Source organism: Myripristis murdjan, chromosome 14 (genome assembly GCF_902150065.1).
Source record: "Myripristis murdjan chromosome 14, fMyrMur1.1, whole genome shotgun sequence".
NCBI classification, from domain to species: Eukaryota; Metazoa; Chordata; class Actinopteri; order Holocentriformes; family Holocentridae; genus Myripristis; species Myripristis murdjan.
In genome coordinates, this window is record NC_043993.1 from 24604416 (window position 1) to 24632407 (window position 27992).

At 39.5% G+C, this 27992-nt stretch overlaps 1 protein-coding gene across 2 annotated transcripts in view; it reads right to left on the minus strand.

Annotated features, from left to right (window-relative positions):
* pcdh1a (protocadherin 1a) overlaps positions 1-19644 on the minus strand; it is an 82947-nt gene extending 63303 nt beyond the window's left edge. The window contains exons 1-3 of one of the 2 annotated variants that reach the window (XM_030069798.1): positions 18841-19635; positions 14044-16213; positions 12109-12122 (exon numbers count right to left, since the gene is read on the minus strand). In XM_030069798.1, coding sequence (XP_029925658.1) covers positions 12109-12122; positions 14044-16213; positions 18841-19635 — 2979 coding nt within the window. Of the gene's footprint in view, positions 1-12108; positions 12123-14029; positions 16214-18840 lie in introns of both variants that reach the window. The other variant, XM_030069799.1, reaches the window with a different exon arrangement.
* Positions 19645-27992: the final 8348 nt, after the last annotated feature.

Sequence of the window (27992 nt, forward strand, 5' to 3'; positions counted from 1 at the left end):
GAAGAATTATTCAGTATGCACTCTAAATGCCTAAATTGCATAAATACATTTAAATGAGTTGTTCATTTATGGATGAAATACCTCATGAGTAAAAGAGAGTGTTTTTCATGTGTTCATCTATCATTAACTCTTTGTAACCATTTAAATATAACCATAAAATAATGATATTAACAATAATAACAAGAGTGTGATTCAGGCCATGTAACAAAAATGAATCTGGATTCTCATTCCAGTTAGATTTTGATCCCATTTGAAGAATTCCCCAGTTGCTGCTATTGGCAAATGAGCTTGAGAAAGGGCATAGGATATCCTAAAATTGGCCATAACTCCACAGGTTTGTCCAATCACTAAGAACAAGGCTGTCGTTTAGGGGGGAAATGTGATGATAATTCTAGGGACCCACAAAAACCCCAGTAGTCTATGATGTAGATGTCTATGACTCAAGTATTATGCATAATAGGCTTAAATTCATATTTGTACATCAGAGTTGCACCACAGCCATGACATCATGCGATATGAAATATGTTTCTATTTTTCAAGAAAAAAACAGCATCCTTTAAAAACGGTTTGGTGCATGGTTCGCTCAAACATGCAAACATGCAGGTAATGAGTGTTCTTGCATACTGTGGAAGGCAGCAATGTGCCTAGCTGCATCTAGCCAAGTGGAAATTAGCAGGAAAAGAAGGGAAGGAGTGATAGAGAGAAGAAGCTACTTTCTTCCACCAAGGGGAGCACAAAAGTGTACTTTCAGGGGGCCCAAAATTCCTTGCTATGGCCCTGAATAAGAAACTCAGTAGACATGTACTGTGTACATAAATAATTATGCCCCAAAAGACAATTTTAAACAACCAATAAGTAATCAGTAATGCTACAAATTCTGAGGTGGTGTATTCCTTAGTCTAGTGAAAAATAACCAATGGTTTTGTGCATGTGGATCTGTCAGTTTATTCTTTTATGTTTTATAACTTGGTTTGGACTATCGTTTGTCAACTTTCTTGAAAATCCACCAAAGGAGACCAATATGGTACATGGGACAGTGCAGCTCTTTGAGAGCCCTGTGACTCACAGAGATGCACTAGAAATAATAATTTATGGCCAAGTCAGGGATTCACCTTTGACTTGATCTAGGATTTGGAACCTCTAACTCACTGTGAAAAACGTGTCTGCCTCTGGAAGATTTGGGTCAGACTCATCAAATGTAATAAGCAGCACTCTAATCACATGAGAGGCAGTATGCCGAACCCTCACAGCTGCCTGCAATTGTTCCAAACCAAGGAGGGGGAAAAGAGCTGCCATTTGCTGAAGAGTGTATTCAGCAGGAAAAGCTCAGCGAGATCTAAGCCCAGATCAGTTTTAGGTCAAAGATGGTTATGCCATAGTGTTAGCACTGTTTACTTTGAAAGCCTGGAGCAAATGTTACATTTGTCTTGATAACTGTGGCTAGAGTTGGGGGAATGGCGGCACAAAATAATGCATTATAGTAATCACATCATTTTTTTTTTTTTTTTTTGTCCTGTTCCAAAGTAGGCATTGATGTTTCAATTCCAGTCATCACATTAAAGATATTGATGTAACAGATAGGTCTTCACTCATGTTACATTTTTAAACCTTCTTAACCTCTCTATTGGCATAATGTCTATTGAAATATTTCCCTTATCTTATCCTGTGCTCAAGTCATGTCAGGAATATTGTAATCAGGAGTAGAAATACAGCTTGGAAAATTAGAATTCAATGCTGTAGGCTCTATCTTTATGACCAACCTTAAAAGCAGTATTTTGTGTCTGTCACTTAGACTACTTACACTGGTAAAGTGAGCTTATTTATTGGTGCAGTGAACATAACACAGTGATACAGGTGGCAACACAGATGCAATGTAACCAGTAGTGTAACTGTTAGTTTTCTTAGGGTGTTGTAAGTAAAGTAATTTATTACTTTTTTTTTTTTTTAATAAGTAATAAGTAATGTGTAATTTAGTACTTTTTTCAAGTAACAACCTCAGCACTAACTGTAGCGTTATTTAATGGTTTGCTGACTAGATATAAAATGTGCTGGCAACACAGTCATCTATCACCAAACATCACCGGATTCAGGAGTGATTAAGATTTGCTGCTATATGAGATATAACTACCATAATTCATGTCCCAACTATGTAAACACGAAAGAAAAAAAAAGTTTATGTGAAATATTCACTCTGCAACTAGGAGGTATAGTAGATGTACATATTGTACTGACAAGTGGCAAAATGATTGCTTTGCACAAATCAGATATGAACGAATGGCTTTTTTTGTGTGTAAATATCTCCAGTGACGGGTGTCCCCAGACGGATGTATTATGCAAAACATGTCATTTCAGTCACTAATCAAATAAGTTTTATACCATTAGTAACCGTGCACCTTTGTGGTTGTCTGGCCTTAAAGGTGTTTGTGCCAGAGTACTTGCCTAATGGATCTTAATGGGTTTTATGGTGCACTGCAGGGCTTCTAATGGGGTAGTATGTCTGATGGGGATGCTGCTCTCTTGGCCCTCCTGGGCTCAGTCTCGGTTCCTAATGTGACCTGGAGAGGGTAACACATTATGTATCACTGTTTCTCTAAGTCAGAGGTTAATACCCACAGTTAAAGAAAGTGAGGAATTTGGGGTGGTGAAAACAGGAAAATGTAAAGAGAATGTGTATGAGCAAGAGGCAGGGAAAGAGAACCCAGGAGTTAAAGCAGCAGGAGAAAAAAATACCATGGCATATTATTGAGGGACACTTTGGTGCTAAGCTGCTTATTGATAAAAGCACTAATCTGCCTGGCAGAAGGTAAGGAGACTGGGATATGTGGCGATAAAATATATCAGCTAAAGGCAATGCCATCAGGGAGCTGAGCCTCCACACAGATTTACCTAAAGGAGTTTCTCATTTTATTTTTTTACATAAAAGAAGGAATCTGACCATGTGCCACTTGCAGAAAGCATATGAGCCTGTGGAGAAATGAGAGCTGAGCATTGAAACCATTGGCTTTTCATTGGCTTTTCATCAGGTACACCAACAAGCAACTCAAGCAACAAGCTGCAAGGTGATCTGATAGAATCAACAAAGCTTATGGTTGGGAGTCATGGCTAACTGTAGATAATGATTTTTTTCTTTTTACTTTTTTTTAGTTAGAACTAACTATTGTATCAAAGTTGGTATACAGCATGCTATGTGCGTTTTATGAAGCTGACAGTCAGGTTTTGTGTTTATATTTTTTCATGTACTGTTCCAAGGAAAAAAAAAAACAAAAAACAAAAAACAAAAAAAACAGTAATAATTTCTTAAATCATATTATTAGTAAAACCACTTGGCGAGATGTAACTATGGTCTTCATTGTGAGATTTTTCATACATAAATGAACAAATTTTTCATAAATGATTAGTTTAACGTCTCCTAGTTTAGATCACTCAGCATTTGATGAGTTGGATCAAATACAACCCTTGGAACCTTACACCATAACCCTCTTCAGAGAATCAACAGAAAATTCTCTAAATTGATTGTTTCACTCCCACGGCAGTACACAAGTACCATAAATATTCTTTGCATGTTGCATATTCTAACTACTTCATCTTGATGATGGTTAAGGACCATCAGAACTGACAAGTCAGCTCCAGAGAGTTCATCTATACCTGTCAATCCAGCAACACAAGGCTGGGCCAACCAATCTCACAGGGCCGACTCAGATCATTCAGATAAGAGTGCGGGGCAAATTAAATCAATCCCTTTGTCCTGGTTCAAAGAGCCGCGCTCTCATTAGGGCAAAGCCTTCTACTTGAAGTCATTTGCCTCTCTACGGTGTCTCTTGCCCTCACCATGTTGACCATCACTCTAGCAGGATGCTTAAAGCTCCAGATTGCATTCGAAGTATTCAGAATCAATACAGGCTTAATTAGGCAAACTCTGCTATTACCTGTTAACAAAATAATTCCATATAATTGTCTATTTCTAACCTTTTTTTCTAATGGTAAACGGCTGTTTTATAAATTTCCTAATGTTATAGTTCAATTCAAATTGATGAATTTAGCACAATGTTAAAATAAATTTAAAATAATAATAATAATAATAACAATAAAATTCTTCTGTGACCAGAAAACGCCACATTAGGCAGCAGCTAAATGATTGTGAGTTGGCAATACATATTTATTTTTGGGGGTTACATATGCCAGGCTCAGAGTAATAACTGCTTCACAGCAGTTCTGTGATAGTTCAGACAGGAGCATGAGGGCCACATCCCCTGATTTCGGCATTTCCAATGCAGATTCCTGCACGCACATCCAACCACCTCACAAAAACAACCCTGACAGAGCTTTGAGCCTTCGGGAGAGTTAAACAGATTAAGAAAGTCTGAGTGACACTGGCAGAGTGAGGTACATATACATGATCGCATAACACGGTGCTGTACTGTAAGTGAAAAGTTAGTAAAAGTCCAAACTCACAAGCCTCAAAAAAGGGAACTTCAAATGAGCAGCGTGAACATGTACATACAAATCAAGATTTAGAGAGTTCATACCAAACCACTTGACTACTGTAAATACTTATAGATCATTAGTCATTATTGCTTAAACACATAGGATATCATTTTTTTAACCAAGGAAAGCAAATCTTTACTGTCCTATTTATTAGCTTTTTGAAGTTTGAAATTAGTTTCATTTGGATGTTATTCATTATTATGTTCTGGTAAGTGTTATTTATTTATTTTCAAATAGAGGATATCGTTATTTAAGGCATTTGAGTTGATGAACATGCAAATCCAGGCATGTCCACCTTCACTTCACGATACACAAATTCTGACTTTAACTAAACTCAATTTGTAAGTTCCTTCTCTAATTTCCCAAAACTATAATATAGCTAGCGCTTCCATTGGTTTCCTCATGTAAAACAAGAAATCTACATACATTAGATACATCAAAGCAAGTGCAATTTACTAAAAACAAGAAGAAAAGAGGAAGAGATACTGACCGTCTAACTTTTTTCCTGCTGATTGGCCTCTGAAGAACTGGAATAGCTTTTTGAATAACTGGACAAATCTCAAGGACTAAGTAATCAAGATGTGTCCTGCTGTGTATGGGCTAAGTCTTTAAGGGGACATCAAACGGAAGCATTAGTAGGGCATCCAGAAGGTGCCAAAAACTGTTAAAATGTGCTGAGACCAACAGACGCCCGATGCATAAAATGTTTACGTATGGATAAGGCCTCAATCATTGAGCTGTGGCGTCCTCTAAACTTTTCAGAGCCAGATTGCACAGCTGACACTCCTCTCCATCTTACTGAAGGTAACATGCCCTCTGCATCCTGGTGAAAGGAGATATCCAAAGATGGTTAAGGGATATCTCTAGCCTCTCTCCTAAATTTTTTAACGAAAATGAGCTGGACACACCAACCCCTCTGGTTTCTTTTGGTGGCACATTTGCACAAAAAAATCATACATTTTGTTTTTGGATGAGGTTTTTCTACAGCTTCCAATGTCCGGCAGTGAGCTGCAATTCACTGAAGGTTAAGCTTTGAAAGTAGCTGTATGGCAACAGTGCAGACACACATTCCCACAATGACCTGCCTGTGGATTTTAAGATGGAACTGAAGAAATAACAGACAGACTGATAAGTGTCGGAGTTTCAATTACACTTAAATGTTTAAGTAGATTCATTCACTGGGGTTGTGATTATGCCCAATTATGCCCAATCTCATTTGCCAATTAGGCTATTGCTTCCTTTTATAGAATCACACTGTCATACCCTAAAAATAAAAATATATGTATAATGGCCAGACACTGGCATGCAGTAATGCACAGTAAAGGACAGATTCCATTGTGCTGCAGCCTTTCCAAATGTCATACTCGTCATCAGCTGCATGCATGTGATCACGAGGCGCCAAGCGTACAAGGATGAATTTATATGGATAGGAAAAGACATCATTCCATGAACATTCATTTGGCAACAGATGAAAACGTGGCCATATCAAAAGCTTGGGATCTACCTACAGTGCGGTGCCAAACCTTTGCAGTTCTCTAGTTTGAACACAAAGATTAGCAATACAAATGGGGAGTGGCTTGCTGGTGCAATGAGAGGAAAGCATTTGTCATTAAGAAACTCAAAATGTGGAATAGCCGGAATCGTTTCAGATTATGTGAAGTGCATTTTGTTTTGTTTTAATCCAATTATTGCTCCAAGGGCAGAACTCAGAAATAAACTTGTTGTTGCACAGCCAATGTAAGTCAAACCTTTCTGTCTCTTTATTATCTCAAAAAGGAGACAGATAAAGCAATTTCAAAAATTGTTTTACTGTGCATTTGACTCCACTGTCAAATGAGCTGTACTGCTCATTCACTAGCATCATACAAATGTGTCAGTTTCTGTATCTGTATCCTATTCTCTCTCTCTCTCTCTCTCTCTCTCTCTCTCTCTCTCTCTCTCTCTCTCTCTCTCTCTCTCTTTCTCTCTCTCTCTCTCTCTCTCTCTCTCTCTCTCTCTCTCTCTGTCACTTTCTCACTCTCTCACACACATACACACACATCACACACATTCTGCTTGTATTTCACTTCACCCACTGACTGCTACAACAGCTCACATACACACATTGTTAGGACTAACAAGTCCTTTGTGTGCTTCATCCTGCACCCACATGTTATGTGCTATCTCATATCACAAGAGTTCCAATTAAATTTTTGGTCAAACCTATAAATGCCACCTCCTGAGACGCTGCTCCTGTCATCTTCATGACTATGGTTGATTGATCCAGCCGGGCCTCGATGGAGAGCCAAAGTATATTCACCATAGCCTTCAGCTTTAAACAGCTTTTATTTCTCACAGAGTAACAACATTTGTTACCGTGTGAGGAACCCACCTTATTGGCTACAAGACTATGGCTCTCCAAAAGCCAGGGAAGAGCCTTGTGAAGCTCTGACAAATCTCATCATTTTCATCATTTCTTTGCAAAACATTTGGTGGGTGTTTTATTCCTAACGATCATAACTATACTCAAAAGGCCACCCTGGAGTATAGTTAATTTATTATTTAGTGCTATCAAATTCAGCATAAACTTTAATTGACACACTGGTAGCAGAGCTGCTACAGTTTAAAGACTGGGAAATTAGATGGTATCACTGCAGCACCAAACACTTGATTTGCAGCCACTACTGGATACAGCTAATTAGTACACAGTAGGAGTTTCCAGGGGAAGAACACTTTGACAAAGGTAATGTGTTGTTACTGATGATGATAAAGACACAATGTTGAGTAATGTATATACTCAAGTGTAAACCAAGGCCACTAGTTTTGGAAAGCCATGGTCAAACAATTTGAAAATAAGATTGTTAGGATGTGAAATGGTCACGCAGTAATGTTGGTGATTGAAAATTATATTATTTCTACACAATGCAAAGCCAGCACAATCTATGGCATCACACGTTTGTGCTATAAAACAGCAAACAATACATGCAGTATAGGCAGGGTAGATTATTCCAGTTTCTCTACAGTGCGTTTTCCCTCGCTTTCCTACTTGCCTTCCTTTTGTGGGTAATCAGCTAGGGCAAATATGTTGTGCATGCATGCATGTGTGTGTTTGTGTGAGTGTTTCTCGATGTCTGTAAAAATATCGGAAGGCCGATAGATAGTAAGATAGAGGAAAACAAGTCAGCCGCAGCCCTCGCATTCCCAACTTCTCAGCTGAAATGCAGATGGCATATTTCCGATGATTTCTAGGTTTGACTGGTCTGCAGTGTGAGCGTGATACAGAATTATGTGTCACAGTCTTGTAGAACAAGTGCAGTTTGCCTCGGGCCTCGTCTATACCTGCTGAGTTCAAATAGCAGCACTGGGCTAAATTGGGCTAATCCCAGCTCAAAGGGATGCCTAAAGTTCAAAAAGTGTAGGCCCCTCTTAACGATGAAGCGGGTTAATTAAAGTTCACCCTGACTTCCAATGCCCCTTCCTTGCCCATTCCTTTGCAAGCCATCAGATTGGTTTGAAGTAGCTGCAGACCGAGGTTACAGATGAAAAAAGACCTCACTGGGGGGCAACAATCAGCCATCTTTGACAAATAAAACCTTCTAATTGTGTGAATGTATATTACAAATGTATAGCTTCAAGCAGTCATCACAGCCATTTACAAATTGAACAGGGAGGTCATTTCCCTTGATCTCTCTTGTGTTTCATATTGCCATATTATGTTTTGTCCAAAGGTGGGACTCTCATTAAGTTTTGTGTGAAAAGAGGTGTCAGATCTTGGACCCAGCAGGGCTAATTATCAGCTCGGAGGAGTGAACGTGAGCCACCGGTTTCCCCAGCAACCATGCAATATACATTTAAAGGTGTAAACAAGGACAAATGAGGAAATACAGTGTGAGATGATGTAATTGTTGATGTGCCCCGCCTTGCTTTTATCCTGTATTAGTCATGCAAGAATGTCCAAATAGCGGTTTGTTAAGATTTGAAAACTATGTGAAAAACTGGTCAGCCATGATGGCTAGTGCTGTACATTTTAATTAACTCAACAGCTTATGAATGAAATTGAGCTAGTCATGATTCACTCACTCCGTCAAACACACAGTTTTCAAATACAGACCACAGTCTTCCACGGTGAAAAATGGCTGTCGGTGTGCAATGACTCGTGTGTGCATGTGCTCTTGTGTGTGCATATAATGACGGATTTGAGCCATAATCCTAACAAAACCTGGGTATACAATTCCTGCCTATATAGCCTGCACAACACATGCAATTACATGTAACAGGATATTGCCATATTGATAGTTAGCTCCTCTGACATGTCTGCAGGCCTCTGCTCATTAATGACTACCCACGCTCAATAACAGAATTGTTAGAATACACGTGAGAATGGTTCACCGAGCCAGTCGAGGCCCAAAGGAAAGTTTCCAGCCTCCCAATGTAATCACAATATTACCTACACAAGCGCAAGCATTCAGAATATGAAAGCCATTGTTTGCTGTGTATAGCTATGGCCTACAGTGCTTGTATTTGTTTACATGTAAATAATTAAGTCAGTAAAGTTTATTTGATACAGCACCTTTGGCTGAGAAAATGTGACACAATGCTTCACAAGAGGAAAATGTTTAAAATAAATAAAAATTTTAAAAGGACCATAAAAAATTCACACTCAATAATAATAATACTAATACTCCTCCTCGCACTACTACTACCACTACTTCTGATAATAATATTAATAATAACAATAATTTAAAAAATAAAATACAGTGTATAAGCACTTTAGTTTTCTTTCTTTGTTAGCTTTCTACCTGCAATAGCTTGACATGAAATAGACTAACTTCCTAGAAATTATGCATTGTCATTAATGCATTGTCATTCTCTGGGCTTGCGCAACAGTGGAACAATTTAACACTAGGCATTTTGAATTTCACAAATGATTGGTATAATTCTAAGGCACAAAAAGGGCTTACAGAGAGGTATCAGCGTTGTGCACAGTATCTGAGTGGATCATCATTCCCTTCTTGAGTGAGGTCAAGTGCCTCCACCTGCACCCACGTTTTAGTTGCAGAGTAGAGCGCTGTCCATGGTGCTGAAACCCATCAGCTCTGGGTAAACATTTGACAACTTAACAATACTGGCTAATGGTTTCTGAAGCATATGTCTATTGCTGCCACTTAGTGGTTCATTTGTGAGCAAACAAATGAGACAAATAAAATTTGGGGGATTTTCATGTTTTTTTTGTTTTGTTTTGTTTTGTTTTGTTTTGTTTTGTTTTTTTTTTTGTTTGTTTGTTTGTTTTGGCCCAATTGCCTTTAACTGCATGGAGCAGCAGTAGGGTGATATCCCTAATTTTGTGTTTCAGGAAGTATGTGCCTGAAGTAAGTTAACCTAAAGCAATTAGAGGGGAGATTTTTTTTTTTTTTTTTTTTTTTTACTATGGTGTCTTGGGAGATGACCAAATTTTTCTTTTTTTTTAGTTGATAGTGCAGTAGCACCAAATACAGTATATGATCCTGTTATCACAGTAAACAGTAAAGATGAAACAAAACAGAAAAAATCTACTCAGGGTTTAAAAGCAAATATGTGTACATTACAGAATAGGCTGCTACAGGCTGTTGTTGGATTTACAATTGATTTCATATAGCTTTCACTTGTTTAGGTAATACTGTAAACAAATTAGTACATCAGTAACTCTGCTAAGAATTTTGGCAAGCACGACAAATCACTCTTGAGTGTACAGTATTTGACAATTTTGCTATTCAGCCTGAGGTTCGGCTGTTTCTCAAGGCTGGCATTTACATGTGGAGACATTTGTAAGGAGATAACTATAAAAGTGGAGATATCCTCTAATGCATAAATGCATGAACGTTTACAAAATAAATCTAGAGTGGTGTAAGCATAGCACAGGCATAATTTGCACTCCAAACTAGCGCTACATGAAGACTGCATTTATACCACACCTGAACGAAAAACAGTACATAAATGTTACACCTAAACTACATGTTTGTTAAAAATGTCTCTGTTATTAGTCTATGCAAATTGTTGGTGTAATCCCGAGGTTTGGTCACATCTTACAGGTCTTGATCTGATCCTAGGTGGGTGCAGCAAGAACCGTGCCAAAGGATTATGGCAGACATGCAACTTAATGTGGATTTGTGTATGTGTGTGTGTGTACATGTATGCATGTCTGTGCATGTGTTTACCATTTTGTTGTCACTGTATGCATATAGAACAGCAGACTCACAAGCTTACACACACATCCGCACATGCAACCACCCACCCATCCATGCACGTGCGCGCAAGCAGACACACACACACACAAACACACACACACACACACACACACACACACATTTAGACTGTACATTGACTTTATTGTACCCAGCAATAGATGGAGCTCATAATAAGTACACTGGCTTTAATTGGAGCCAGAGGGAGTTCAGAAAAAACACAGTAATGCAGCAAACAGTGCTCAGTTACAGAATGTTTCCAACTGAGGTAAAATCTATTTACAATAAAATTCTACAGAATCCTTGGAGTAAAAGAGAAATTTGTATGCATATTGTGCAAACAATTTAGCAAATATTAAGGATTACAATGTAAAATGATTACAATGTTTTGTTTTGTTTTTGTTTTTTTTTTTCTTTCTTTGTATTTCTGGAATTCTGGGTTATCTTTGTATAGGACAGGCAAACATAAGCCTTGGTTTCAGCCTTTTCCTTTTCCGGTCACTGGTTGTGTGAAATTTATTGTTTAAAATGGACTGGTGTAAACATGTAAGACAATGTTTTGTCAGCTGCATATTCACGCAAATTGTTAAGTATTTGTTCCGTATAATGTTTGACCAAAATAAACAATTCATTCCGTATTCAAATATATGTTGTGGCTAATGTGTTCTCATAATTTGTAAAGACACCGGTTGTAACTTGCAGCTATAACCTGGAAAAGCGCAGCACTAACCACAGACACCTGACAACATCCCACTGAAAAGGCATTGTTGAGAGAGGCGTAGTTAATTAAAGCAAGGGCACCACTCTACATCTGTCACATCACTTGGCAGTGACTTTTATTATTTATTTTGGTCAATCTGTTCATCCTGATGTGAGAGGGGATGCCATACATAAGACAACATCTGCTGATGTATGTCACATGAGCTTCAACATCTGTCCATGTTTTTGCACAAGCTGTCAATCACCTGAGTCATGTCTCATCATACTTGCCAGCCTTCCTGATATTCCCAGGAGACTCCCAATTTCCACGTTGCTCCCTTGTGTTCTCCCATGGTGTAATTCTGCTCAGATTCACTATATTTGTTAGGTGTTTCCAACAGGTCAATAGGCTTTAGGTGTCGTTAGGTGTTTCAAATATATTATTTATTTATTCCAGAAAGGCAGTCTACATAATTACCTTACTTCCAATTACTTCTGTCTTCACCTAAAACAGCAACAGGCAGACTAGACTGCACCTATTTTTACTATGAGACAATGAGAGTCTCACATTCATACATTGTGCTGTATTTTTATAGGTTTATTCATAAAAAAGTCACAGAACTGGGGGTAATATGGTCCCTGAATCCCCTACCCATTTTTGTTTGAAAATCTCCCAATTTCTGGACTGAAAAGACTGGAAAATATGTACAGAGAAACTACAAACAGTCTTAATACTGTCTAGTGTTGAGAGCTTTCATCTGCACTACAGTTACAATTAACATTTCTACAATGAAAATCTGCCACAAACACAGAGATAGACATTACACACAAATACTCAAAAAGACTGCATGGCTTGTAGTCACTTTGGTCCCTTATGTTGTCCATCAAGGGGCGACTGTTCTCTAAACTAACTCCACCCACAAATGCTTCTGATCATCACCTAAGCTGTCAGCCAACATCTGGTGAAACTACCCACCAGCTAACTGCCACTGACTGGCTCTGAAGAAACCTACTCTCAAAATGTGTCACATACATATGTTCAAGCCTCAGTGGCATATTTTCCACTTCTATTTCTGTTAATTTTTATGTGAAAAACTTTATCTGCAAAGGCTTGGGAAAATGTCAACTTGCTTTGAAGGTATGCTACTTGAATCTCCTTAAAAGGTGTTTATATTATACACAACTGAAATGTGACATGTCGAAATGTCTTGTAAGCCAATGTGGGCTGCTCACCAAGAGCACTTGACACTTGAAATGAAGTAAATATCACATCAATATCAAATGTTTCCAATACAGAATGACGACCATTTTTAAATACCATGTAAAGACATTGGTAGTCAAATTATATTATCCCCTACCTTATCCACCCATTCCTTATACACACACACACAGCTACACACACAGCCACTCACAAACATGTGCACATCAAGACACATTCACACACTTGCAGATGACACAGAAACCTAGAGACACACTGGCTTTCTATCCCTAGACTCTACAATTTTTCCGTTCGTAATCCCCTCTGAGTCTATTAATATTTCTGTTTCCATGGCAATGCAAAAAGGGCCAAAAGTTGTTGCGATAAGAGGAGATGAGAGCATAAGGAGTAAACTGATAAGAGCAAGTGACCTGCAGAGATCAGAGCACTAGAGGTCAAAGAGAGGAGCAGAGGTAAGTCACTGAGAAATGGACCTTCCTTTCCATGTTCACCTCCACTGCCAAGGGTGAACCCAAAAAACAGACTATGAAGAGGCGCCTGCGATTTCTCATATCAAAACACTTGACAGCAAACCTTAAGTTATTCATTTCTGCAGCAACTATCTTTGTATATCCAGCTTTTTTGCCTGCAGAGAAGTTACATGGGAGAAACAGAAATATCATAACAGCAATGTGACTGTAGTTTTGATGAGGGGAATAACTGGCTGGGGGCACACAACACTATTTGGACAAAAATTGAAGTCTGCAAAAACCTATTGAAATTGGAATGTTAAATAAAATCTGTGCTTCTAAATAACTGCATTATGATGAAAATTGCACTATAGCAATAATTGCCTAATGTTGTACATGTAATCATGGTAACTGTTTTTTTTTTTTTTCAGCGCCAGCTAAAAGTTTGGGTGAACACCATTGCATTTATGTTTTCACATTTAAATTGTATACCCTCAGGCACTTTGATCTGTAATAGCAGATTACAGATTAGTAAGATTCATGTTTCTGATAAAAAACAGAAAAGAGTTTGTCCCACACTCATCTGTAATGACACAGATATACAGCTCTGCAGAAAATGAGGGGGGAAGATGGCAGATTTATGACTTTTTTAAAGGATCATTTCACATTTTCTTTAGGACTTACAACACAGCCACAACATAAAACACATTTCTATGCACAACTTTAAATTCAATATCAATTTGTTGTCAATGGAGTAGGTTCTGGCAGTATATCATGGCTGACTTCCCAGATCTTGGCTTTCTAATTTCTAGTGGTATTAAAGTTGTTCCTTCTCACATGTTTTGGACTGTTGCAGGCTATAAGAATAACAACTTGAGACATTCTCCTCCAAACATGGATCCAGTGAAAAACACACAATAATCACCCGCCCCTCTGCCAGACCTTATAGAAAGTAGCTTTATAAGATATTGCTTTACCTGTTTGTTGTTACACTTCGGTTGGCTGGTCTTGTAGCTGTAATCTGAGTACTGGTCTGAGCCAGTAGAGTTGTCATCTCCTCCCGTTCCTACAAAGGTGTTAGCGGCAGGGAGGTCCTGGACAGCCTGATGCTTCTGAGAGGCTGAAGGGGATTGGGCCTGTAGCTGGATGGAGGGTAAAGGAGAGTTGGAGCGATAGTGCCTTCCTATATCAGGGCTTCCAGGAGAATACGTAAGGGGAAGATGGATCCTGGGGCTATCATTGACACCGTCGAGGTTGAACTTGAGACTCTTTTGAAGGCTGACTTCTTCCTCCTCCCCGAGGGGTTTTGACTTTTGGGGTTTTCCTTTCCTTCCTTTTTTGCCTTTAGCATTCTTTGGTGCCTGTTTGGGGGCATACAGGTCTTTTGATTCCTTCTTGCCCGCCTGGTAGCCACTCTTGGTCTCTCTCTGGATGCGATGTCGAATAAATACCACCACCAAGATCAACATTACAACACCTGCCACTCCAGCAAGGCTGCCATATAAAATGTTACTGCGTTGAGCAGCAAGACCACTGTCAGGGTCACCAGCAATATCTCTGTCCAGCGGTGTGTAGAGACTGTGTCCAACAAGGGCCTCGACCAGGCTGACATTTGAAATGGTTTCATTGACATAGATATGAACCAGGGCAGTGGCATGACGTGCAGGCTTGCCCCTGTCACTCACCCGCACCACCAAGCGATGCAGGCCACCATGTTTTCTGGTCATCTCCTTAGCGAGAGTGATCTCTCCATTGGAGGGGGAGATGCGAAATAACTGGTAAGGGTTTCCACCAGTAATACTGAAGACCAGCTCTGCATTAGGCCCACTGTCTAGATCTTCAGCTTCCACAACTTCCACATGGCTATCAGGTGAAGCTAGAGGGGACAAGCGCCTGAAGGAGGAATTGGAAGGTTTGGTGACCACAGGGTCATTGTCATTTTCATCCAGGACATTGATAGTGACGCCTACATATGAAGACCTGGGTGGCTCTCCTCCATCTACCGCCTTCAGACGGAAAGTGTAGCTGCTCTCTTTCTCCCTGTCAAACGATATGCTGGAGAGAATGGTGCCTGTTCCATTTTGGACCACAAACTTTCCTCCATCAGGCTCAACAGAGAGGTGAACACGAGCATTTTCACCCTTGTCCACATCTAAAACTGTCACCATGCCAACAGGACTGAGAGGAGGCATGTTCTCCAAGACTGAGAAGCTATAGCCGCTTAGCATGAACTTGGGGTCATTATCGTTGCGGTCAAGAACTTTTATCACAACAGTTGCTGTTCCTTTATGAACGGGTGACCCTTTATCTGCTGCAGTGACCTGGAACTCATGGCGCTCTTTATGCTCTCGATCCAGTGGGCTTCGGGCTCTTACTTCGCCTGTATTTGGTTCAATCTCAAATAGGCCCTTGATGGATGAATCTGCCACAATGCTGTAGATGAGTTCTGCATTAGTGCCACTGTCAGCGTCCGAGGCTGTCACATCCACAACCCTTTCCCCTGGTTGGTTCTCTTCAGCAAAATCTACTTCAAACAAGGTTGGGGAGAATATTGGGGAATTGTCATTCACATCGGTCACCTGCACCTTCAAAGAGTTTGTACTAGAGAGTGCTGGGTTGCCAGAATCCACAGCCACAATCTCTACTCGGTATTCCTTCACCCTTTCATAATCTAGAGGAGTGGTGGTCTGTAGAAAATACTTCCTCTTATTGTCGCTGGATGAGTCACTAGCAGGGCGCAGCTGGAAGGGCACATCTCCCGCCACCACACAAGTGACCACAGCATTCTCTCCCTCATCCCTGTCAGACACCTGTACCAAAGCTACGGCTGTTCCCACAGGCATGTCCTCTGAAATGTTGGCCACTCCTTCACTGTGAGTTACAAGACCAATCCCACGGATCTCCACAGCGGGAGCATTATCATTTTGGTCAGTCACCTCAATTGTTACAAAGGTCTTAGAGCTTTTAGGCTGTGGTCCCTTATCCCTTGCCACCACATAGAAGGACAAGCTGCTGATTTCCTCTCTATCCAGTGATCCTTTGACATAGATAATGCCAGTAGACCGGTCAATTCGCAGGAGTTTTGGCACTGGGTCTAATGCTTGGTGAAGGGTGTACTCAATTTCTCCATTAGGGCCCATGTCAGAATCATTTGCTCTTACCTACAATCAAAAGGAATGCCTATGGTTAATGGCAGAATCGGGGAAGAATTCAGGGTTAGAACTAAAGGAAAATTGTGTAAGATTTTCTCAAAGCACCAATGGTCCATGAAAGAATGAACAAATGAATGAATAAATGACTGAATGGACAGCCTGTCATAATGGTGTCATCACTATCATAGCATGTAAGCAGTTTTTTTTTTTTTTTTTTTTTTAAAGCGTATTACTTTATTACCCTTCTGGTCTTTACTGGTCTTTTTCTCTTTTATTTTTGATCCCAGGAAATGGGCTTGGATCACATTTAAACATACTACAATTTGGGTTACCTACTGCAATTTCACAGTCATATGCTGGGGAAGTCCTACACATAGCAACTTACTAGTAACTAGTAATACATAATTCTGTAACTTAGTAATTACAAGGGGTGTGCGATAATGACAAAAATAATATCACAATATTTTGGGGGATTTTGCTGATAACGATAATATTTTGAATCCCTCAAAAATGTTTAAAAAAATGTGTTTGTAAAAGTCTTGTATTGTACTAGTTTGGTCTTGTTAATAGTATATTAGATGTTGTTAATGGTATTAAAAAAACAACTTATTTAAGAAAAACAGGTTGTTTAAAACCATTTTTATTGACCGCTTGAATTGGCACTGTATCCTTTGCAATATAACTGGTGACAATGTTTGTTATTTCTTGCTGTTGCTCTTCTTGTTGTAAGGCACTCTTTTGCAGAATGACTCTGCCAAACTTTGCTGACTGTGTTTTTGTTTTGCTTGTACCTCATTTTTTGCTTGAGCTGTGCAGGGAACTGCACTAGCTTAGCTTGTTGTGAAGTGTAAATGCTGTATATTTCCTCATTGCGCATGTGCTGTAGTCTGTCCTACTTGGCTTGATCACTTGCAGTGAATGAGTATGGACTCTGAAGGTGTGTTTTGATTGTTTTTTACAAAACACTTGAGTTTGTCATTTCACACATTGTTAAAACATCAATTAAGATACTATCATAGATGACATGTACTGCACACCCCTGGTAATTACTAGTCATTAATAATACTTATTACATAACCTTATATTAATATATAACATTAAACAGAATTAATAACCTTCATTATTTGTCTCTGATTTGTCTTCTGCCCATGTAACAGTATAATAACAACAGCAACACGGAGCTAAACTAAGTGCTCTTATTTTGCTAATGCTATAATGCAGTTTTTCCCAAACAATGGTATGCATACCACCAGTGGTAAGTGAGGCTACACCTGGTGGTATGCAAGAGCCTTGCTGAAAGGCCTATCCGCGGCACTCCAATTGGCCAAAGTCCTTGGATTAAAACCAAAAAATTTTATTGAACTGTTGAACTGTTGATTTTATTAACTGTTGATATCCCTAGCAAGATGTATTTGTGGTTTTGAGTACCTGTGGTCTGCTAAATATAGTTTTACAGCTCCTCTCTCTTGCCTTTATCCCGGAGCTCTGGCAGCACGGTTCGTCTAGCCAATCAGAAGAGAGAATCAGCCCCTTTCTACTGATTGGCTGACTGTTTTCTGAATGACATACGGTCGGGCCAATCAACTGACGTCACTGCGCAATGCATTCTGGGACGTAAACAATAGTGCGCCGCCATATTGTGAGGCCATATTGAGCGAGAGAAAAACAGAGCCAACGAGATACAGCAACTACTTGAAAACTTGTCGAAAGTGAATTATCATCTAATGTAAGATTGTCATGGCTACCGCCGAGGGGGACTGGCTAAGTTTGCTAGCTTGGTAGCTGGTTGCCTGGGGGTGCAGGCACTGTGGGCGGAGTCACCGTTCTTGACGTCAAGGAGTAACGGAAGTGCAATCCGCTCATTTTACAGGAACAGTTTCAAAAAACGGGCTGTGTGCATTTCTCCATTTATCATAGGTGTAATGTAATGGGACAGTATTTATGTGGCCCAAAGACCTTCCCTATCACGCAAAAACAACAAAAATTGCATTTTTCAGGCCATGGGGCCTTTAATTTACTACAGACAATAGTTATACAATAATTATTTAAATATTTTAGAAATAAAATTTGCGTAGCCACATAGGGTGATGTGATGTCAAGTCCGACATAGCATGTGCTAGTAACGATGTACTTGGATGGTACTTGGGATACTTGGGTTTAGTTCACAGTAGTACATGATCTGAAAAGTTTGGAAACCTCTGCTGTAATACTATAAGAGTCTTTAAGGTAAATCAATTCAGTGTAACACATTTTGGAAATTTACATAGCATAAAACCATGTGCATCAAAGACTAATAGTGGGCTGTGTTTTGTATCACAGATGAGATCTGCACTATTCAAACATGATGAGTCTGTTTTGACATGATTTTAAAACAAAATTTTAAGAAAAACAATATTGTATTTATGAAAAGATGAAAAGAGGTTTTCTTAGTTTTTCTTTTCAATTATGGCTATGTATCTGAAGTAGACACACTACACAGGCATGCACAAATTTCTCAGCTGGTGAATATGAAATTCAAAATGATGTACCAAAAAGCACAAAATATTTTGATTGCAATTCAATGTTTCACTTGCTAGATGATCCAAAAGAAAGCACAAATTTCAAGCATACAGCAGTCTTTTGCAAAACCACCTCACCTGCAACACAGAGTGCCCCACGGGACTATTCTCCGACACTTCCGCCTCATAAGTGGACTTCTCAAACTTGGGAGAGTTATCATTGGCATCGGTGACTACCACTCTCAGCAAAGCACTGCTGTAGCGCTGTGGGTTTCCTCCATCCACTGCCTTGATGGTTAGGTCATAGGAATCCTTTAACTCACGATCTAGGCTACCCAAGACGATAAGCTGGGGGAGCTTCTCCCCCCTGTCCTCAGCCACCTGCAGGCCGAAAAGGGTTGCTGCATCTGGCCCTGCAGTCAGGGCATAATCAGCCACCCCATTCCTGTCCGAATCCCTGTCTGTAGCTAGGGGTATGGAGAATAGTGCCCCCATGTGTGTGTTCTCAGGGACAGAGATGGTAAGCACAGAAGAGGGAAATTGGGGTGTGTTGTCATTGATGTCCTGTACCTCAATACGTCCTTCAATGAGTCGTGGGCTCTGGTTTTGTATCAAGTCTGTCACTGACACTTCAAATTCCAGGTAGCAGGGCTTACCCTTAGCCTGGGACCGACAGTCCCTCAGGGTCTCTCTGTCAATTGGGATCTCTGTGGTGAAGATGTCTCCGGTCTTTCCATCAACACGAAGGTAAGGGGCACCCACCTCCAGCTTGTAGAGATGACCTGAGTCTGGCAGTCCCTGGTCTGCTGCCAGGCTGCCTATTAGGGTGTTGGGAGGCTGCTCCTCCTGAACTCGGTACAGGATACTGCCTTCAGTCAAGCCACAGCCCAGCACTAGGACCCACAACAGGAGTACTCCCGGTTTCAGTTCCATTAGGTCATCAGATGATCTGCCTGTGAAACAATAAAGTGAAATGATTTAAGAAATATTGCCTCCTTTGTCAAATAATGTGTTTGAAGATTTAGCTGCAACAACCTTAATGTAAATTATATTAGTCATATGAGACTGTAAGCACTGCCTGTAAGGATCTTGAAGAAATTAAATCTGGTAAATAAAAAAAGAAAGAAAGAAAGAGCTCCTGTCAACAAGTGAATTTAGTTATCAGAAAAAAAAAATTGTGCATTACGCTGCTCAACTTATTATAACTTTGAAACTGTAAAAAATCATGTTTGTCAATAAACTGTGTTGAAACCTACAGCAGGCCTGCAAGCACAGTATAATAATTAAACAACAACAAAGGAAAAAGAGGCATTTTCAAAACATGAAATACTAACAATAGCTCAGCAGGGTTTCTTTTCTGCCAGAGAGCTTTAATGTCTTTTTTATACAAATTAAATTTTGCAGAAGAGATATCTAGAGAGCTCACATGGAAAACAAACTTGAGGGCCAGTGTGCATGGTTTCAGCTGTATAATCAAATTAAGGTCGAATACCAAATTGCACAGATTTCATAGAGCCTAGAAGACTATTTCAGAACACTCTTTGACACCATTAGATGGTGAAGGAAAGCAGCTCAAAAATAACCTGTGTAGATATTGCATAAAAATAATCTACCAAAATATCATCTACAGACAGGATTGAACTCACTGAATCACACTGATGTACTGTATTGCCAGAGAGCCTGTAACAATGAATACTTGGGTAAACTCAGGGTCAAAGAGGCAGTTAAACCATCACTCCTCATGTAGATTATGTAACTCGAGGCCAAACTGTTATCATCACATGCAGCTTGCAACAATGCACAATGCAGAAATCTCCATCCATGCCCCATTGCTATTGGCTAATTCAAACATTGTAATCATTATGTTTGATTTCAATGCCTGCTATGTCAACTAATTAATTATAACCTATTATTTTAGTGTCTTCTTTGATCCATATTCCCCTAAGCTAAAGAATTCTAACTTTTTTTCTAACTGCAAATGAGTTAAGACTATAATTATTTCCTGTGTGTGTGAACAGTTCTATTGGTAATTGAAATGAGAGCAGACACTGAGGTTAAATATCAAGCTCCAATGCTCTGGAAAACTTATTGGTGGCAGTGTGTGTGTGTGTGTGTGTGTGTGTGTGTGTGTATGTGTGTGTCAATGTGTATGTGTGTGCTCTCACAGCAGACTGTAAGGATCCCTTTGTGGTGTTTGTGTTTGTGGGTACTAGAGGCAAACAGAGGGGAGAAATTTGACAGTGTATATGTATATATTAATGCGGACAGAATATGCATTATTTTGGAGCTGAATCAATATTTCCTACACCTTCCCAGCATGAAACAATGTTCCAAAGAAGAGCAAAGCAAACATGTATTAACCTAGACAGCAAAACAAAAATATACAGAAATCCAATGAGAAATCCAATTCCTCTGAATATGTTAAAATTGGAAGTGCAGGTTATTGATGCACTAATTGCTTGGTTATTGATGTGTCCCTTTTTACATTTGCAGGGGAGCCTCTGGTCGATGTGGCTTGAATAGTGAGTGTATGTGTGTGTGTGTGCGTGAGTGTGTGTTTTTATGAGTTAAGAGAGAGGACGGCAGGCAGGGGTAAAAGCATAATCAGAGAATTTGAAGTGCACTACAAAACATTTCTGAAACCTACTGATGACAATTAACATTTCAACATAATCATCTGTCATATCATCAAGTATGGGTGATTGTTTGAAAATGTGTCATACTGCTATTAATGTCTTTGCCCTAACTGGATCAGCGACATTAACTGACATTATACATTCAAATATTGAAATACACACATCACCTCCAATTTAAACTGCTTAATGAGTTAATTCTATTAACATTTGAAGAAATCAATTACAGACTGAGATACTGACCATTTGGGGGGTAAAATGGGTTATGAATTGATTTAGTGTTCATCATAAAATGATTACAAAAAGGTTGTTACTGAGTAATAGAATAATTTGGGCTTTTTTGGATTGTTTGGGGGGGGGTATTGTTGCCTCAATTAGGCAGTTCAAAGTGGCGAAAGATAGGAAAGACTGGGAAAAGAGTGAAGAAGATGACATACGACAAAGGTCCTGGGCCAGAATAAAACTTAGGGTGTTGCAATTACAGGGCATGCGCCTTAGCCTACCAAAAAATCATGACACTCCTAATAAAACGTTTCACTAGATATACACTGATGGATGTGAGGTTGCATAAATTGCACACATTTTGGAATGAAACCCCTAATTTTTTTTTTTTTTTTCTTATATTTTTAACCAAAACCATCTCTACCATTACGGCCACTTCTAGGATGAATAGGATTGCTCTGGTAATGAGTGATTGTTATGGTAGATGACATTCATGACTTAATGTCTTCCAGTTGGCCTCATGCCTGTCTTCCAGATGGCACCGTGCCTAGCAGCCACAGTGAATTGGTGTTCTTTTTCTTTGTTTACATTTACATTAAAATTCATGCTACTTGTAAAATATGTATTTCGCCATCAGTCAGAATCTGTTATCTGATGAATATTATGGACACCATGCCTTTAGGTCTTTATCTCAAGTATCAGAGCTCTCTCATTGACATTGTAATCAAAAACATGACAGCAGTAAATTTGTTTCCCCATTTCCAAAGCACTCAAGACAGTGATGAATCAGAAAGTGCGAGATGCTTTACCTCTGGAGGACGTGAGGATTCCACACGCTACTTCCTAAACTACTGAGTCTCTCCAATGTTCGCTCCCTGAACTACAAAATGGACGAATTAGAGCTGCTGAACAGAACTAACAATGGCATGTCGTGCATCTCAGCGTTTTTCTCAGAAAAACTTGGTTTCATCTGCCATCCCAGATGGCGTGGTAGACCCACAAGTCTACAAGCTGATTCAGGCAGATCACAATACATAACTCAGCAGAAAATCTAAAGGGGGAAGTCTGAACTGTTACATCCACAACAGTATGAATTTTTATATCACATCAGGATCCTGGTCAACTAACCTGGATTCTGTGTTTTTTGTCTCAGCTGTTTTGCTTCTGTAAGCTTTGCAGTATACAGAGGGAATGCCTACAAGTGGGGCAGATATTAAAAGTGGAAACAGGCATAAAAAATCGGCAATCTTCATGTTGGGTGATTTTGCCTACTACCAGTGTGCTGGCACCTTATAGTTGTATAGGTGGAAGAATACATAAGAAGTGTAACCTCCATGATTGAACGCCACCTGTTGCCACCAAAATGCTATGGTACTGTTGTTGCAACTAAGAGACCTGCTTAACAAAATATTTAATTCATGAGTTGACTTTGCCACTAGAGTTCGAAAATCGCCCCACAATTTCCTGGTATTTGAATGTGTTAACCTAAAAATGGCTCACGCTTGTATGACTTCTAACAAGCTGCTTGTTGCAGGAGAGCACACTGAATTTCCCTGATGCAGGGCTCTCAGGGCTCTGTACAGCCTAAAGAGTGCACACTAAAATTCCTCTGAGCATTGCACATTTGAGAAAGTGTTACATACAAACAAACAAGCCAACACTCACACCCAAGCTCAGCTCTTATAAATGTGCTCTTGTGCACCTTCTAATCGAAACTCCAAAAATACAACAGACAAACCATTTGTATAGCAAATGAAGAAAAAAATTTACCCCACCATTTAAGTAGCACTCAGCACATCTCCCATTTTGTAATCATTCAGTGGTCTAGACTAGAGGTGTCAAAAATGACAATCAATTCAAGGGCAAAACAGAGCCTATATTTATTGAACACTTTTAACCCAAACTGGTCATTCTTTTGATTAAAATATGTCCTATGTAAAAAATAATGATTAATACACAAATATAAACTTCGCATGAAACATTTCTCGCCAAAAAATGTCTTTCTATAAAACAAAATGAGGGTATCTAAACCCACTTTAATTAGAGTGGGAAATGACATGAAAAGATATGATTGTGCCACAGGCCTGATTTGAACAGGCTTGAGTCGAATAAATGTGATCTAGATGGTTCCAAGAGAAAACTGAAGGCAGCCAAACCATGATGGACTTTCAAGGACTGACTTAAACTAATAGTTCTGACACATAGGCCAACACAGTGCGCCTCTTTGTCTCTTTCTGTGAGGACACATACTTTACAAGAATGCCACTGTCAAGAGCATTGGAAATCTATGGTTTACTGAGGAGTTTAGGACCCAGAGGAACATCATGGAGGCTCACCGTCTGGGAAATTGAAACGAATACTGCCTGGCCAAAACCCAGCTTATCAAGGCCATCAGGGGTGCCAACTCCTAGTATAAGACCTGACTAGAGAGTCAGTTTTTCATGACTCATGCTCAGCATGGCCATCACTCAACAGACTCACAAGCTGCAGGAGTAGACCCACCCGAGCAAACCCTGCACTTGCCAACAAGCTCTATAGATAGAAACTGAGTAGAGTTCCAACCAGAAAGGCGAAAGGAATCAACTTTGCAAGTAATGCTGATATGCCCACTGTAAGTCACCTTGGACCGTTAGCTGTTATCACTCAGTTGATTTCAAATAAAATGTGTTAGTGTTGCCGCTGTTATGTTTCCATTCTCCCATAACTACAAGTCGGTACTGTAAAACACTGACATCATTTGGGGTCAAAAAGAGCAATAAAATATTGTATGTGACAGACAAAAAAAAAAAAAAAAAAAGAAAGAAAGAAAGAATATTTTTGTAAGCACACGGGAACAATCACGGCAGCTACACTGGGAACAGACAAAAATATGAGTCTTAACATTAGCATGAATGGGGGTTTCATAATCATTATTATTGTCATCATTATTATGTCTGCCTTCCCCGTTTTTCTGAACACATTCCCTCCTTCTATCTATTCCTTCTTCTGTTGAGAAAGACAGGCTGTTCAGAAGTACCCCCTTGCAACTGACAATTCTGCACCCTTCAGACAAGATGGTGATACGACTTTTCCTGCAGCAAAACATCAGGCAAGGAGACTCTGATTAAGTCTCTTGGCTATGATGAGCCCTCAGACAGTGCTCCAACCAGCTGACCCCAAAGTTCACCAGCGCATTTTAATGCTAAGTCTCTATAAACAAAGTTCAGACCTGCTTCACATCATGCACAGCAGGTTCCGAGCCTTAATGAGGCCAGTCACTGAGAGAACCGGTGTTGTTCGAGCATAAAAACATTGCAACCCCCCCTTCGTCCCCCCACAGTTTGCTTATTGGTCAGTGGACAATGCAGCATGCTTTTTGACATCACTGGCTCCATGGGTAGGATCAAGTGCACTGACCTGAACTCTGACTTCAGAACTGTCACCTTAAAGTGGATCAGTTTTGCCTAAAAACCTTTTCTTACCTCTTCTGGGTGGAAATGACAATCTAGAGTAAGGTTTGTTTCATTGGACTGATGCATTTTCAGCAGAGTAACACAATTTTGTGGATTTTGTACCAGCACGGTTGAGAAAATAAAAATGTAGGTGATGACACAAATTACAAGCAGAGACCATCAACATGAACCAATGCTCAAAAGCAGTGTTATTATGAAAGAGAAAAAAAAAATAATAATAAGGATACTGTTTTTCTTGGAGCATGGCTTAACAAAACATCTATGATTGTTGTTAATGATTATTAGGATAATGGTCCAAACTCTTGTCCTTCTGTGTTCATACTCTAAATAGGAGTAAGGAACTGTCAGAAATTAGCAAGATACACTAAATATTATTAGCCAGACCACAATAGTTCCCACAATGTGTTCAAGATACTGATTATTCTGAGTGACCTTTAATTAGAATCGGCGGGGCTGAGCCAAATACTTTCAGCATGTCCAATACTTTCTGAAATGGAGGTCAGTTTACAAAAAGGAATGTAGTTTTCCTTAAACTCGACATCAAGTAGGGAGGAAAATACCTACAACTAAATGTCCCAATTGCTGTTATTCATTGTCATTTCACCTCCAAAGTAATGAGTCATTGTCCAAATAATTATGGAGCAAAGTTTATAGCCTCATCTGAAAAGGCCAAAAGTGATATTACTTAGCAAAGCAGATTGCTTCCTACCATGACGGTGGGCTTGTCAGTGAGAATTGCTTCCCATTTAACAACTGAGGGTAATAACACACAGTTTAAAGTCACAATCAAACAGCATTTCGAGAGCCTCTTGCTTCCTCAAGTTGATGCATTTCTGTTGAAAAGGGTTGCTGATGCAGGGCCTAACACAGAGAGGCATATTCCAAAAGTGTGAACCAATGGGTAACCAGCTAGGGAGATAAAAGCAATTGATGGGAGGGGTGCCATTGTTCAAAAAATGTTATGACTTTATTGGTTGAAATTTTGTTCATGCCTAATCGTTCAGCATGACATCACCACTAAAGACAGTTTTTTTCCAGGATGTTGATGTAATGGGAATTTGATGGAGGAGAGAGAGAAAAAAATCTAAATGTATTAAATTCTTTGACATGTATTGTTAAATAGGTGAGTAATTTCACCTTGAAAATTACCAAACAAGCTGAAAAAGTAATTTTCATTTTCACTGCGACTATAATGTGTCTAAATAAAGTCAGCAACCGTAAACATGAAAGTTTTCACATGCTCATCAGAGGAGACGGTACAGGAAAATCATTTTTAAAAATATTGCAAAAAGATCCATGTGAGTAAGCAAATGTGTTGAAAGGAAGCTCTAGTGTCAGGTATATACATAAATGACTACATACTGACTTCACTAATATACTGTTTTTGGTGGAATACACATTAAAATGAATGATACATGAATGGAATCAAAACAGCACACATAACTGATTAATGACCATTATATTTTTCACAGCTCCTCCTAGAATTAATTATAAAATCACCATTCAGTTCTATCTAGGTTACCTGAACATCCTGTCATGTTGCACAGAGAATTAATTAGCAATAAGCTTCAAATATCTTAGCAAGTACTGGGGAGAGAAATTAAAACACAGATGTCCCAAAGAATTTGCTACGTTTGAAGCCAGATCAGACTTTTTTAGCTTCAAGTAGCTGATAAAGAAGTCTCTCCCTGGCTAAATTTGGGCAAAGGAATAATGAAAAGTAGCATAAATATGAGAAAAGGCTAAATAGTGCCGGTGTGCACGTGCGCCGAGCCCGGTTACCATAGAAACAGACAATCTACTGAGTGAGTCAACTCAGTGAGTGACTGGGTGACATTTGCTCTTTAGGTTGACCACTCCACAGGTCCAGCAAAAGACGACTAAAGAGCACAGGCTGTCAGCGCTTGCGTCTGACTGTGTATTTTACAATGTGATAAATAAATATAAGAGAAAGGTCTTGCGTTGTGTTCACTGCAAACAATCTCGGCAGTGCACAAGAGAAAAACAAGTCATTCATACAATTTGGCCACCTATATTTTTACATATGCAAGGACATTAAAGATTAATGGTCCATCAGCACCACCACTTGATGTTTCCTTCCTCTGCCAAACCCAAATTCCAGCCTGTTGTACAAATCACTCTAATGAATTTCATCTGCAGGATGCACTCCATGGTGCTCTGGTACAGTGAGGAATGAACGGATTACTTAATTATTTTATCCATTGATGTGATTTGATCTATTGGCTGACTCGGTGTCCAAGAAATAGCCACTGCCCTCCAACCACTGTGGTGCATCTTACATGGTGTCACTATAGCCTTAGGTCTCCTTTTTGGCTCCTATTCCCTTGGAGTTTATAGCAATGTTATTCTACAGCAGCCACACCTCTAGTGACTGTGTATTACCTGACAAATGGTGGCGAGAAGGCAGTGGTTACTGGTTGGTGTATAAGCTCAGTGCATGGCCTTTTGAATCTGTCATGGAGCCTTTCACATCTTCCACACTAAAAAAAAAATAATGAGGGAGGGTCCATACTGCAACTGAAAATGTAATGAATGCATTGAGATCAAAGTGTCTGCATTTAGGCCTTGCCTGAGAATTTAAAGGGAGACATCATGACCCTGATGGTGTTGACAGGTCCGCAAACTTTATGGTTATTCTGTGTCACGGGTATGTAACCTCATATCGAGCTTATTAAAAATATACTGGAAGGATTTTCACCAATTTTGCATTATTTTGTGAAAGCTCTCTCCCCAACTTTCAATATAGCTATTTGAGCACTCGTGACAGAATACAATATGTGCTATTTCCATGGTTTGATCTGGTTACCGAATGGCAAATAGTTAGCCTCCCCACAGCAACTCCATTAGATGACAGATCCCGAAACTAATATTCTTCAGCAGCCCTTCACCATCCAGAGCAATGTGGGGGAACTGCATGAGGAAGATGCTGTTACAATCATTCAACTACCTGCTATGACGGGAG